At 43.2% G+C, this 15,710-nt stretch overlaps 1 protein-coding gene across 2 annotated transcripts in view; it reads right to left on the bottom strand.

Annotated features, from left to right (window-relative positions):
• RAB3B (RAB3B, member RAS oncogene family) overlaps positions 1–15,710 on the bottom strand; it is an 82,447-nt gene that overhangs the window by 51,147 nt on the left and 15,590 nt on the right. For both annotated transcript variants that reach the window (XM_056532251.1, XM_056532249.1), the window contains exon 2: positions 11,286–11,513. In XM_056532251.1, coding sequence (XP_056388226.1) covers positions 11,286–11,513 — 228 coding nt within the window. The remainder of the gene's footprint in view (positions 1–11,285; positions 11,514–15,710) is intronic.

Here is a 15,710-nt window from a genome sequence, read left to right as displayed (position 1 = left end):
GACGATCATTTTTCTATTCTGGAGTTCTCCTTTAAGGACATAAAAGGGGGAGATTTATCAAAACCTGTCCAGAGGAAAAGTTGCTTAGTTGCCCATAGCAACCAATCAGATCGCTTCTTTCATTTTTCACAGGCCTTTTAAAAAATGAAAGTAGTCATCTGATTGGTTGCTATGGGCAACTGGGCAAATTTTCCTTTGCACAGGTTTTGATAAATCTCCCCCAAAATGCCCAGTTTTGCGCATTTTTTACATATAAAAGTTAGTGAGCACATAGCCTGAGAAGTTTCAGTAATTTTGGCAGCAAATCTAGTTAAATCCCAACAGAACCCGTTTCCTACTATACTGTACGTCAGTGTTTCCCAACAAGGGTGCCTCCAGCTGTTGCAAAACTACAACTCCCAGCATGCCCGGACAGCCTTTGGCTGTCCGGGCATGCTGGGAGTTGTAGTTTTGCAACAGCTGGAGGCACCCTGGTTGGGAAACCCTGCTGTACGTCATCCACAAGGATTTGTGGGAAATTGTTCTCAGTTTACATCATGAATGGAAGATGTTAGGAAGAATGGGCCACTACGGTAAAAAAATTAATAAAGTGTAGTCCATGCATAATAAGGCTACCGTTATGGGAAGGCATGCTCCTAAAATTTCAAAAAAAAATCTAAATAAAAAAATTGAACAATACAAATTGAAGAGCGGAAGACATGAAGGGCAGACGGGATTACAGACAAAAATGATGGCGGATGCTGCGACGATATAAATCTGCAATTTGTCTCTTAGTAACCAGAGTCTTGGGAACGCTTGATAAGGGACAGGACTAAGCACAGGGACACAACTATAATAAATCGTATATAAAGCATCACACAGATCTGTTCAGTCATCATCTGTCTTCTGGTCAGGACATTAGGTGCCCGCTGCAGCTGGAATCTGTTTTCCAAAGCAGTACAGAACCCAGGGTTGGAAAGCTGGGTTTCTATGATAGGTCAGGGGTCAGTCTCCAAAAATTCTAGACTCTTATTGAAGACAACACGCTGGACGTATGGCCAACGTAGAAAGAGCATCTGTGTTTGTTGCATTTATTATGCAACTTTCCAACGCAAGTACCCACCACCTGACCACCATGACCTACCTGCTCAGTGTTTGCTTTAATGGGGTATTCCAGGATTCTTTTTTATTTGACTATGCTAAAGGGGCTGTAAAGTTAGTGTAGTTCATAATATAGTGTCTGTACGTGTGTGTGACGGTTTTCTCACAATTCTTCTGTGATTTTCACCCCCAATATTCATTTTTATCAGCATACAAAATGACTGTTGGCTCAGATTTTTCCCAGGTTGCAATGCGGCCGAGACCTGACATCACTAGTCAGCTGATGACAGGGAGTCTGTCTGCTTCAATGGGTGGAGCGATCGCTTGGTGGGAGAGAGATCAATCTGCAACTAATGTAATAGCTGTAGGCACCCTGATTGAAAACCACAGGTCTTTTGAATGGATGCAGCTCATTTATGTTTCAATGGGTGGGGGGGGGGCTGATGTGTGGGAGGGAGGAAAAGGGAATTATGGGATTTGTAGGCAAAGAAGAGAATTCAAAAAGGAAATACCAGTTCACAAAAAGCTAGCCACAGTGTTATGGTAATCTCACAACAAGTTTTGGCCTGGAATGCCCCTTTAAACCCGCAGCAGTCGTGGGTAACATGCCCGTGTGAATGCTCGTGCCCTTATAGTAAAGTAAATAAAAAAAAATTCTAAACTTTTTTTTCCAAAGAAAAAATCTAAATGGACATTCCACGCATTTCCGGTCGTGTAAACAGGGCCTAAGATGGCGAGGAGGGAAAAGTAAAAATAAAAAATAGGCTAGGCTATGCTTACACTGCAGAAAAAATGTGGGTGTATTTTTTTTTACATGCAGATTTTCAGCCTTTTTTTACGCCATAAATCGGGGGGGGGGGGGGGGGGGTGGGGGGGGAGGCAAATTTTTTTAATTATTACTCAAAATGCAGCAGCAAAAACGTATGTAAAAAACCTCAGAAAATGCAACTGTAAACATAGCCCTAAACACAGCATATAATTAATTGTCATCCGTACATAGTAGGAATGAGTCGTCCTGAATGTTGCAGGGCGCTGCTCTACCTGAAATAAACCCAAAGGGGGACATGTATCATTATTTGTGTATGGTAGAAGCAGTTTACCCCTTTTGCCGAATTCTAAATTATGCGTAGAAGCGCTAAATTTATCAATCAAGCGCAATGAGTTTCATAAATTGTGGGCAAATATAGTAATCTCCTCAATCCACTCTTTGAAAAATGGAATCGATGATTTAGAAGCAGTGGTCTTCAACCTGCGGACCTCCAGATGTTGCAAAACTACAACTCCCAGCATGCCCGGACAGCCAACGGCTGTCCGGGCATGCTGGGAGTTGTAGTTTTGCAACATCTGGAGGTCCGCAGGTTGCCAACCACTGATTTAGAGCATCTTGCTACGTGCAGTCCAAGATGGCTTATATTTGCGTTAAAAATATGGTCATTGCGCAAGATTTCTGCGGGTAAATGAAAAGTAAGAAGTTAATAAATTAGCGCGTACATAATATGTCACTCCAAGGTACACACCGAAACCTACACATCTGGATGAAATGCTCCACCAGAATGTACGCAAAAAAAAGACAGCTTGCGCAAAATTTTGCGCAAAAATGTAAACACAAAACAGGGGTAAAATCTTGGATACATGTCCCCCCAAACCAGATAATTCTGCCACTAATACGACGGTATAATTAAAACAAAAGCCGTCGGTTTAACCAGAAAATCATCGCCTTCCGCTTGTGTCAATTTATAAAATGAACTGTTCATTAATATTCGTAGGTCGCTAGCTCTGCATTTAATCCATCTTTACAATTATGGATCCGGATAATTAAATGTTCCCAGAAAGGATGATAACGTGTGCTAGATAAGTGCTTAGTCTGTGCTGTAACACCTGAAGGGGTACTCACCAACAAACAAAAAAAAATCTACCTCTCTACCAGTAGATTACATAACTGGTATTTTGATAAATGGTATTTTGATATGTATTGTATTTGTATTTTATTTATTTATTTTGCTCTCTGTTTTGCCTTACGTGTGACAAATCAAAAGGTTGCACGGTGTTAATAATTTGGACGCACGTAGAGCAAAGTGGGGGAAATCACCTCTGAGGTCCATTTTTTCAAAACAGCTCTGAGCTGGTATAGGTTTACGGTGCGTTTCTGCACCTTCTATTTTTGCGACAGTTGCACCTTGATAAATTCGGGACCACTGCAAGTTCAAAATGAAAAATGCCATATGTATGGTTGTTTGGCAAATTTACCATTTTTGCATAGCTGTCAAAAAAGTAGCAAAAAAAAATAAAAAAATAAAAAAAAAGCTTGTAAAATTTTATAATCCTCCCAGTTCATGATAAACCACCCCCTGCCTTTATTTTTTATAGCTTTTTAGTTTTGTACCTTGATATTGCTCTGTATTTTCTGCTCAGTCTTTGGGAAGGGGCGTTCCTCAGCAGGTGTGACATTATCTTAGGCCGAACAGGGGAGAACTTCCTCCCTCACTCTACTACACACAACCCAGAGCAGTTCAGTGTAAGATGAGCTATTATTGGCTAAGGCTGTAAAAGATACTTAGTTGTAACATTATGGTCTCCATTGTCATCCCCAATGCATGTTTTGATTGACCCTTGACTGTGCCACTAACATATGCTGAAATGTGCAAAAGAAAGATGTTTTCTCATTGAAAGTTTTTTTAAGGGTTTGTCTGGTGGAAAATTACTTTTTAAAAGGGGCAGACTGGCTTAAAGGGGTACTCCGGTGTGCCAGGGTTCTGAACATTTTGTTCAAAACGTTCGGAGATGGAGGCTGTGTTTGTGACATCGTGACCATGTCCCTCGTGATGTCACTCCACGCCCCCTCCTTTCATGTCTATGGGAGGGGGCGTGTCAGATAACACGCCCTCTGCCATAGACATGAATGGAGAGGGTGTAGCGTGAAGTCACAAGGGGCGTGGCCACGACATAACCACTGCCGCAGGAACACAGCTGGAGATCACGGGGGACCCCATTAACGGGACCCCCGCGATCAGACATCTTATCCCCTATCCCTTGGATAGGGGATAAGATGTCTGGCAGCGTAATATCCCTTTAAGTATTATCCACCTCACTCATGTCCCACCACTGCTGTTCCCACGATCATCCTGTGACTACTGTTCCAATGCTCAAAAGGTCTCCACTGACCTCTACTTCCTCGTCCCATCTAGAGACACAAGAAATCCCTGCTCAGCCAATCAGTGGCCACAGCAATGACCCACCTCAGTGAGTGATTGGCTAACCAGACATATCCTGTTTGTCAATATGGGACCAGGAAGTAACTTTAACACTGTACGTTTCTTCAGTGAGCAACTTGCACATAGGGTATTGTGCCGCAACACTGTGAGTAAAGTTCAAGTAACTGCATCACACGAAGTCAACCCGTGTAGGCTTTTTATAGTAAAGAGAATATAATGAACTGAGCCTGTATCCTGTCTGCAACACCACTAACCAATTGAGAATAGCCTTTCCAATTAGTATATATTATAGGAAATCTGTCACCAGTGTCACCTGCTTTAACCTGTCGGTAACGCAGGTGACAATGACGACAATGGTACTTACCTTGTCCCGTTCCATGGCAGGGATCTCCGGTAATCTTCTCCATTAAGCTACAGCTCTGGCCTGGCTTGGGTGGAGCTGCGGGACCCAGCAGGGGGAGCAGCAGCGGTGACGTCACTAAGCTCCGCCCATGCCCCAAGCCGGAGCTGAAGCTTAACAGAGAAGTAATCCCCGCCATGGAACGGGACAAGGTAAGTACCGTTGTCATCAGTGTCACCTGCACTGTTGATGCAGGTGACACTGGTGACAGATTTCCTTTAAAGCAACTCTTAAAGGGACAGTGACCAACTTTTCACTCATCTGCCTGTAGCCTACAACTTTGTGCTAAAGATACTGCTTTGGTTACACAAGTTTCTGTACTTCTTATTTCTACACCTGACTTTACGAGTACAACCCATTTGACAATAAAATTTACAGGGGATCATCAGGCAAGCAAGACCACCCTGCCATGTGACATCACTATCTCTTGCTACTAAGAGACCACTCCCAACTACAACAGCTGTCCTACTCATGGATACCACACAAGTTGCCATGAAATCCTTCCACTCTCCTTTTGGGTATGATAGATGTTTGAAGACAGGAAATATCGGGCAGGACGTGCATTGACTGCGATTTGTAGTTTTACACATCGCTGCACAAACCAGGAAGTAGAGGAATATCTATAAGTAACAGTGTGAACAGGGCTCTCAAAAGTAAAAATATAGTTGTTTTTGTTTTGGGCACCAAATGCCACATAACCCTTTTAGCTATGGATGACAGATTCCCTTTTAAAAATATTTTTTTTCCCCTGCAGACAGCCCCTTTAAATGCACATTTTGACAGGTGCAGCCCATGCTTTTCTATTAGGTGTATTTGCTTCTTTGTATTTTACATGATACAACGGTAAAACTAGTGGAGGGTGAACAGACGCAGATGCTGAAAGTGACTCATACGGTATATTACATTGTTAAACTGCCCTTTGAAATCTCATAGGAAATGTCTCTGATGTATAAACTGCATCAGAGATATAAAGACAGTTCTGTGTCACTGCCTCCGAGTGGGCTCTGTCACTCATCACCGAGGGAGAAAAACACTGATGATTTGTCTAACAGGACATAATAAGTCAGGAAGGAGAAACATGATGTATCACTGAAAATGGATCTTAATAGTGCTGGTCCTGGTATAACCAGAAAGACAAACGCTTGATCTTCTAATAATGATGTATTTGAGCCCATAACAATGCCTTTCTGGCCTGAAATAGGCCCCATATCAGGAGAAAGTGCGAAGCAATCTAGTCACATATAGCAGCTCCTGGCCTATAGATGCAGAAGCTGTCTTTACTCCAACACCAATTCCCCCCCCCCCCCCCCCCCCCTCGTTGAAATTTCCTGAACGGAACCCCAGCTTTTCCAGCGGAGTGCTCCAGCCCCCACCTTCCGAGGCACACTTGTCTAGACAGTGATGGCCCACTTGGCCAATCACCTGCATCCAATGATTGGCTGAGCCCAGTCACTAAACCGGCCCCGGACAATGTGGGAAAAATGCAGCAAGCTTTACGTACTGGCCCTGATTCAGATGTGCCGATCCTGGGGAAGATGTGGTGATCTTGCTGGAACTTGGCGCCAAATACGCTTCTTACCGGACTTGCCTAAATTAGTTCCAAGCCACACTCCTACATTAATATATGCCCACCAAAATTATCTGTGGGAAATTCCCTTAGGTGGAAAGGACATTTTCAACAGATAATTTTAGGCGGCCGAATTTTCGATGCATCCCTAATAACAACTACTCAGAGCAGGGGATGGTACTGATGGCAGGGTTGTTCAGGACGGCTGTTTCGTGTGTGATGATGCACTTCCTCTTGCTGACGGTCCATCGGAGCCATTGCATTCGGGACAGCCATTTGCTGTGTGATGATGCACTTCTGATGGCAGGGGTGTTGGGGACAGCCATTACGTGCATGAGGACGCACTTCCTCTTGCCGATCCTCTGCCAGAACACATGAAATGATTGTTCCGAATGCCCCTGCCATCTGTATCATTCCCTGCTCTGTCATGTTGTTATGCACCTTTTATGAATAAAAATGAAAAATGCCAAGTTAAAGGGGTATTCCGCCCTTAGACATCTTAAAACTTATCTAAGGGATAGGGGGATAAGATGTCTGATCACAGGGGGGGGGGGGGGAGGGGGGGCAATCTGGCTGCTGGGACCCCCACCACACAATCTCCGGGCCAGCACCCTGGCGTTCTAAATATTTATGTTCAGAACGCTGGCTGTGCTAGAGATATATGGAGCAGGTGTGACAGCTTAACCCATCATGGAGCAGAGTTTGCTCCGTGCATGTGGATTACTGGGGTGCAGGGCCAGAGAAAGCAGAGGGGGGGGGGGGGTTGGGGTTCCCAGCGGCCTGACCCCCCCCCCCCATGCCCCATACCCCCCGTGATCAGACATCCAAAGGCTAGGGGATAAGATGTCTAGGGGAGGAGTACCCCTTTAAGTTCTGCAGTTTCTCTTCCCATGGTTCCATCAGAATCCGTGTCCCGTTAGCGCAAGACAACAGGCCAGCAAGCTAGTGCATCACAGATTTGCAGGGCTTTGTGTAAGGGGAAAAGCTTTATTTTAAAAAGGACATTGTGAGGTCTACGAACATTGTTGGTCTTCACACCATGTGACACATTAGGGAGGACCCATAATTTACCCACATAACACGTTCCCTAGATTTCCACAGTGGCTTCTGCCTGACCCGCCGAGCCTTGATTGATAGATCTCTTCATGTTTGGGTACACAAAGTGGGTGGGGAAGGGAGAAGCCAGGACCACCCTGATGACTTGTCGTTCAGGCAGCATGAAAGTGATGAAAGGGTCCCTTCAAACTAGAGATACATACAGACTAAGATCCTTATGGCCACTGGCCACAACAAAATGTCCTGAAATGCTAACCATTCTGTACTTTCAGCCCTCTAGTCAGGTCACCGCTCGTGTAACAAGTAATGAATACTTAGAAGACTAATGGCTGCACTATAAATATGACATGAAAGCAGAAATAGGATTATTAGAAAGCACTTCATTTTCCTGCTGAATATGTCTTCTTGGTGAATACAAATGAACAGCAAATGGAAAGTGCTAGAAGGAATTTTAAAAGCAAGATCCTACAATTTAGACATATTAAAACTAATTTCCCAAAGCGTGGCCTTATAGCATGTTCAGGTGTCTGAACCCATGCTAGATTTTGGGATTAAATAAATAAATAAATAGATACATATTTATGTATAAGTAATTCTGGCTACATACACTCGCCGCTGGGGGCGCACTTTGCATATCAATTTATGGAACTAAACACCACTATTTTCCCACTACTTTGTCCAATACCACTTATGACCACGTATGACCTGCCTCTATTGTAGATAGGCCACTACCAAGTGAAGCTAGAAGTTAAATCCTACTTTTGGCTTATGAAAACCACTCCCTTTTATATCCCTTTAATATACCACTAAGTTAAAAGAGAACTCCATCCTGAAAACAGGAGAAAGAGAGATATTGGTAGCATTTTATGTTTAAATACAAGCAGACTTTCAAGACACTTGTCACAAATCGAGAGGGACATGCCCGGACAGCTGCTGGATGGAGATTGTAGTTTCCCAACAATTGGAGGGCCACAGTTTAGAAAACACTGCCCTACAATTTTAACCACTTAAGACATAACATCACCAGGTACGAGTTTTTAGAGTAAATTTTCTTAAAGGAGAACTTCAGCCAAATAAAATTACCTTTATATAGCTGCACATGTTATGTTATGTAAAGTTGTAACCTTCGCTGAGCACATAACCTGTTTCTCTCAGCTTTTCCTCCAGACAGGATTATCAAATAGACTACCTGTCCCACTATTTTCTCCTCAGTTTTAGAGAGCAGAGCTTCAGTGTGCCGTGTGTGATCGTCCCTGATTGGCTGAGGCACACACACCTCCCTCATCTATATTCACTGCTGACTCTCTGAAGGCAGCCCCTCCCTGCAGCTCACACAGGAAGCAAGCAGCAGAGGCTCATGGTTTGTGTAGTTTTTTGCCACAATCAGATGGATTTTCAAAGGCTTTTTATGGGGCTATGGAAGTCCGATTTTAAAACAAATCAGCTGGCATGCCTTGTGGAGTCATATTGAGCATATAAAGATATATCTTATTTCATTTTTCATTTTTACCATTTTTGGCTGGATATCTCTCCTTTAACACTGAAGACATGGTGCATCAATGGATATTTTGAGCATTATACAGACCCATGTTCGGCTCCTGAAAATCAAAGCAAGCAAAGCAAATTATCTTGTCTAAACTCAATGCGTGAGTCAAAAATAAAAGCTACAGAGTGATGAACCTATAATTGCCATTGAGAGCTCCGCAGCGCGGTCCAGATCATCCCCAGGAATCATCTCACAAGCCGCAGCTAATCACGTCTAGACAATGAGGACTATGAATGGTACAGCAGCCACCCCCACACAGGAGGCCAGAGGTCAGCATCTGTGTGACCTTAAGATTACTTGAGATACTTATGCGCATAAATTAAAATGCACTCATTAGGGCTGAAGCAGAATCCGAATTGTTATGAGCTATTTTAGGATACAACATATTCAATAGTTTCTTCAGTGGGTATTTATTACCTGTTTAACAGGTACTCCGCTGCAGAACATCTCATCCCCTATCGACGCCCCGCGATCTTAAACTTCTTCTTTAACAGACTTTAAAGGGGTACTCCACTGGAAAACATTTTATTTGTAAATTACTTCTATTTAAAAATCCTCACCTTTCCAGTACTTATCAGCTGCTGTATGCTTCAGAGGAAGTTCTTTTCGAATTTCCTTTCTGTCTGACACACAGTGCTCTCTGCTGACACCTCTGTCCATTTTAGGAACTGCCCAGAGTAGGAGCAAATCCCCATAGCAAACCTCTCCTGCTCTGGACAGTTCCTGACATGAACAGAGGTGTCAGCAGAGAGCATTGTGGTCAGACAGAAAGGAAATTCAAAAAGAAAAGAACTTCCTGCGGAGGATACAACAGCTGATATGTACTGGAAGGATTAAGATATTTAAATAGAAGTAGTTTACACATCTGTTTAACTTTCTGGCTCCAGTTGATTTAAAAAAAAAAACAAAAAAACACATTATATATATTTTCTTTTTTAACTCATGGAGTGCTGCGGTCATCCCTTTTGTTCTATGCTATATAAATATATATATATATATATATATATATATATATATATATATATATATATATATATGTTTTCCAGCGGAGTACCCCTTTAAATCTTCATAAAACACCTCAACTCTGATTATAGAGTCAAATCACGTTTGCCTCATGGCATTTTTTCTCAAAAAAAAAAATGCACTCTGAATAAGAAAACACCTTCCCAGAGTGCCTCTTTAAGATTAGACAAGAAAGAGAGAGAGGAAACGGAAGCTGGATCGTGCTGTCACTGACGGAGGTAGGATGAATCCAAGATTTTATTTCACACACTAATTTATTTGGATATAAAGTGCACGGAACGCGTTTCAAAGCCCATCTGTTTTTTTCATCAGGCGTATACGCCTGATGAAAAAAACAGATGGGTTTTGAAACGCGTTGCGTGCACTTAATATCAAAATAAATTAGTGTGTAATAAAATCTTGGATTCATCCTACCTCCGTCAGTGACGGCGCAATCCATCTTCCGTTTCCTCTCTCTTCCTTGTCTTCATTGTTTTCACGCTCTGTACTGAGTCAGGTGAGCGAGTTTTCTACCCGATAACCTCCACTTCGATTCCACACAGGGAGCCTTCCGTGTCCTTTTGATTTTTATCTTTAAGATTAGGTCTATTTGTTTTTTGCTTGGCCATGGCTCAGCAGAAATTCAGGGGGGAATATATCATTGTCTGAACTAGGCGCAAACTCTTGGGGCTGTTTTAAATTCTACTTCATGCATTACTCGCGGGTGAAGCTTGGCATGAAGTAGGCCTGGAATAAGGTGTGGCCTTTAGCAAAACCTGATTTTTTACAATTTATGCTTCAGAGGTAGCTTATTTTCAAACCTCATCCAAATGTATTATAGGCTTATACTTTGTTGCAGATTCTCAGTATTTAAACAATCCACCATAAACAGATTCCTCCCAAATTCCTATTTGGACAAAGATTCTAAAATACATTGCTTAAAGGGGTTATCCAGGAAAAAACTTATATATATCTCAACTGGCTCCTAAAAGTTAAACAGATTTGTAAATTACTTCTATTAAAAAATCTTAATCCTTTCAGTATTTATCAGCTTCTGAAGTTAAGGTTGTTCTTTTCGGTCTAAGTCCTCTCTGATGACACGTGTCTCGGGAAACGCCCAGTTTAGAAGCAAATCCCCATAGCAAACCTCTTCTAAACTGGGCGTTTCCCGAGACACGTGTCATCATAGAGCACTTAGACAGAAAAGAACAACCTTAACTTCAGAAGCTCATAAGTACTGAAAGGATTAAGATTTTTTAATAGAAGTAATTTACAAATCTGTTTAACTTTCTTGTGCCAGTTGATATATATATAAAAAAAAGTTTTTTCCTGGAATACCCCTTTAACATTGCAGTTCCTTATGACTATGTATAACCTCTTCATGTCCATTACACTTAACTAGCATAGAAATCCTCCACTCACCCAGATCTGTAGCTTCACTCTCTTATCATTTCGATACACGGTCTTAACCTTGAAGTCAATTCCCACAGTGCTGACGAAAGCAGATGTGAAGGTGTCATCCGCGTATCGGAACAGAAAGGAGGTTTTCCCCACGCTGCTATTCCCGATGATCAGCAGTTTGAACATATAGTCAAAGTTCTGGTCCGAAGCATCTCGATGTCCAAATCTTGGATCAGTGGCAGAGGCCATCTGTAACAGAAAACATGTACAAAGATTATGGTGACACTAGGACCCAGCAATGGTTGACACCAGAAGAGACCTTAAATTGTGATTTCAAACATTCCCTCCAATATAAATGACTTTTTGCCTAAGAACATCAGCTCTAAAGCCTTGGCCATAAGGTGCCTCACTTCTCTGCCATTTGCTGTATGCTGCCTGGGGAAATCCGTTCCTTGTTACAGACAGACCAAGACACCTTACAGGAAGTGGGGGAGGGGCTAAGCATGTGCTATGTGCAGGAGATAGCATGGAACCTCCAAGCTGAGGCAGTCTGTCTGCTGAAGATGATCCACACTGTTCCTTAAAGGTAAATAAATCCTTCTTTCTCATCACTGACATATAAAGCTCAGGCAGTTATCCATTGTGCAAAGAGCAGTGTACTCTCTTCCTCCCTTTGGCTTGTCAGCAGCAACAGTAGCAGTAGTTCAGTGCTTAGTGTAACCTTTTCCCTGTTGTGTCGCTGCTGTTTCTTTCCTTTCTTCTTACATAAGACCTTGTAAACCCTGTTCAGCAATAACTCCTTCCCCTTCATCACACCATCTATAGTGCTATACTTACATCATCCCCCAGGACAGAGTCAGTTCAGCCAGTTCAGTCGAGTGCACTTTCTCCAGCACTATGTCACTGCATAGCAGAGAGGAGCATGTGTTTTTATTTGGCAAAAGAAATAAGGGAAATTAAGTCCTGTGTGTACTACTGACAAACAGCCCAGCTTTTCTTTTACCCCTTTGAAGTTCATCTGTCACTTCGTATATAGTTGTTAAACTGACAACACATTGCATTATTAGTTAAAGGAGTACTCCGGGATTAAAAAAAACGTATCCTCTATCTTATGGATAGGGGATAAGTTTCAGATCGCGGGAGGTCCGACCACTGGGGCCCCCCCGCGATCTCGCGATCTCTGCTCTTTGCCGAAATAGCGCATGACATGGTGGCCAACATGCCCCCTCAATACATTTCTATGGTACAGGCGGAGGCTGCCAAATGCAGTGCTCTGGCTCCCCCATAGAGATGTATTGAGGGGGTGTGTTGGCTTCCGCATCATGCAGACTACAGGGGCCCCGTACAGGAGGTCCAACCTGTACAGGGGCCCCGTACAGGTCGGACCCCCCACAATCTGAAACGTATCCCCTCAGGATAGGGGATACGTTTTCTTATCCCAGAGAACTCCTTTAAAGGGGTACTCCGCCCCTGGCATCTTATCCCCTATCCCCTGGGGACCCCGGAGATCGCTGCTGCGGCACCCCGCCATCATTACTGCACAGAGCGAGTTCGCTCTGTGCGTAATGACGTGCGATACAGGGGCCGGAGCAGTGTGACATCATGGCTCCGCCCCTCATGACATCACGGCCTGTCCCCTTAATGCAAGTCTATGGCAGGTGGCATGACGACCGCCACGCCCCCCCCCCCCCCCCCCATAGACTTGTATTGACGGGGGCGGGCCGTGACGTCACGAGGGGTACCGCACTAAAGATGGTGGGGGAGATTTATCAAAACCTGTGCAGAGGAAAAGTTGTCCAGTCGCCCATAGCAAACAATCAGATCACTTCTTTAATTTTTTAGAGGCCTTTTCAAAAATGAAAGACGCAAGCTGATTGGTTGCTATGGGCAACTCAGCAACTTTTCCTCTGGACAGGTTTTGATAAACCTCCCTGGAGTGTGGAGGGAAAAGGTGTTCCTGCTGCACAGGGTTTGCAATGGGCTATGTGAGGGGAAAAAAAGAACTATTTTTTTCTTCTTGGTCATTTATGCTATATGTCTAATAATACCAGATTATTGCACCACTGCAGACTTCTACACCTCTCTATGGACTGTCCATGTTGTAACCAGCTATCTCCTAGCCCAGTGTGTTTACATTTAGCACTGAATTACTGCTACTGTCGTTGCTGCTAACAAGCTAAAGGGAAGGGGGATTACACTGCTTATTGCACAAGGGATAGCTGCCGGAGCTTTAAGAGGGGTCAGTGATGAGAAGGAAGCATGGATTGACCTTTAAGGAACAGTGTGGAATATACAGTTGCTGTGTGTGTCTCAGTATGCCTTAAAACAATGTTTTCCAAATAGTGTGCCTCCAGCTGTTGCAAAACTACAACTTCCAGCATGCCCGGACAGCCAAAAACTACCTTTAAAGCTCTCTATGAAAAAATTGAAAGAAAAAAAAAGCAGATGCAGACTGTCCTGGTATGCTGGGACCAGTAGTCCCCCAACAGCTCGACTGCCACACTACACAACACATAGTGGGCACCTAGGCCAAAAGCAAGGTTTTCCTGTTATTCTCTAAATAAGATCTTCGCTAGTTATAGCCATACCCTATATATTTTACCCTATATATTTTACAAGTAACATAGAATGCAAACTAGGCCATGAGAAGATGACCTTTGGGAAAAAAATACAGCAGTAAAATTGCAATTGCAAAAATATAAAAATAATAATAATTAATTAATACATTTTAATGAACTTCTTCTATTCATGAATATCCGGCTAATAATATACATGAACCTTATGAAGCTTCCTGCTCCAATCAGCATCTCATTTACAGGACTTGGTAATGAAGACACCGGTTAACCCTTTCCCTGTGGTCCAAGCTTTAAATACAGAATAAGGATGACGATGATATTAATGTGAACCAGCCACAATGTACAAAAACATTTTTCATATTTTTTTTTTATATTTCACAGATGATAAAATGCCCCAAAAGCTATATAAATAAATAACATAAGATACATTAAATAAAATAAATAAAACGCATTGTTTTGCTTAAAGCTTGCCTGTTATTTCAGATAACTTTTTAGAATAAGCTGCCCTGTGGGTGTACACGAGGAGCAGCACTATTTCTGGCCATTATATAATTTGTATATGGTATTTTTCAGCTCTGCAGGCTTCATCTATAATTTGCTATTCTCCCAGAGCTGGTGGGCAGAGCTCCCTCCTCCCCCTCCATAAACTTGTATTGCTTGTCTTGCAGTTTAGAGGGGGGGGTTTGATAACAGTAGAAAAAAAGAGCTTTTGTCGAATAAAATATTTTACAAAGAACATCTCTCCCATTTCTCCTGCAATGCTTAGTTTCTCCTGTGGTGGCACTGCAAGAGAATTGAACACTGAAGTGCCGCTGCAGCAGAGTCCCCTTGTTTTTAATTGGGGTCTTCTGCATTGTGCACGCGCCGGAATTTCCGCAGCAGAAACATCTTCCGTGGAAATATCAATTTCGGCCTTTGCAAAAAAGAATGGACAGGTATATTGTTTCTGTTGATTCCGCTTGGAAATGCATTGCCATCTATTGAGGCAGCACATTTCCAAACGGTCCTAGAACCGGCGGAACATGCCAATGTGCAGAATGTCCACCCGTATTTTCTCGACGGACATTCCCCACTATTTCTTCCTTGTGAACATTAGTGCCAAGTTCCCAAGGGATCATCTTATTATTATTTTTTTACCTAAAATAAATTTCCAAAGCAGAGAACATTGAAATTTACAATTAAAGGGGTACTTCACCCCTAGACATCTTATCCCCTATCCAAAGGATAGGAGACAAGATGTCTGATCGGGGCCCACCGTTGGGACCCCCACGATCTCGGCTGCGGCACCCCAGACATCCGGTGCATGGAGCGAACTTCGCTTTGTGCTGGAGGATTGGCGATGCGGGGCGTAGGCTCGTCACGACATGGTCACTCCCCGCTCGTCACGTCACGAGCAGGGCATGACCGCGACGTCCCGAGCCTCCAGCGCTGCACCCGACGCTCTAAAAAAATGACAGGTGCAGTAGGAAGATCGCGGGGGGTCCCCAGCGGTGGGCCCCCCCATGATCAGACATCTTATCCCCTATCCTTTGGAGGGGCAGAGTACCCCTTTAAGATTACAAAATAATATTCACGTTCACCGACTGTTAGACCAAAGTATCTGAATCAAGGCTTTAAAATCATCCCATGATCATCCGCCCACATAATGTCACCCAAAACCTTTCCAATTCATGCGGTTTACAAATGAATATTTCAGCTGGAAACAAGTACATTGCTTCTATTTCTGAGTTTTCGCTCCTTTAATGTTACCACTTAAAGGTCACTCACCCAGACTAAAAACGAGTCCATCCATTCTAGTTGTCATGCCAATGATTCCGGCTGACGCTGTTGTTGTTGTTGTTTTTGGTTCCTCATCTGACACTACCGGGCG

The sequence above is a fragment of the Hyla sarda genome, chromosome 7 (assembly GCF_029499605.1).
Source record: "Hyla sarda isolate aHylSar1 chromosome 7, aHylSar1.hap1, whole genome shotgun sequence".
NCBI classification, from domain to species: Eukaryota; Metazoa; Chordata; class Amphibia; order Anura; family Hylidae; genus Hyla; species Hyla sarda.
The sequence above is the reverse complement of the archived record's forward strand: the minus strand, read 5'-3'. Positions and strand labels throughout refer to the sequence as shown.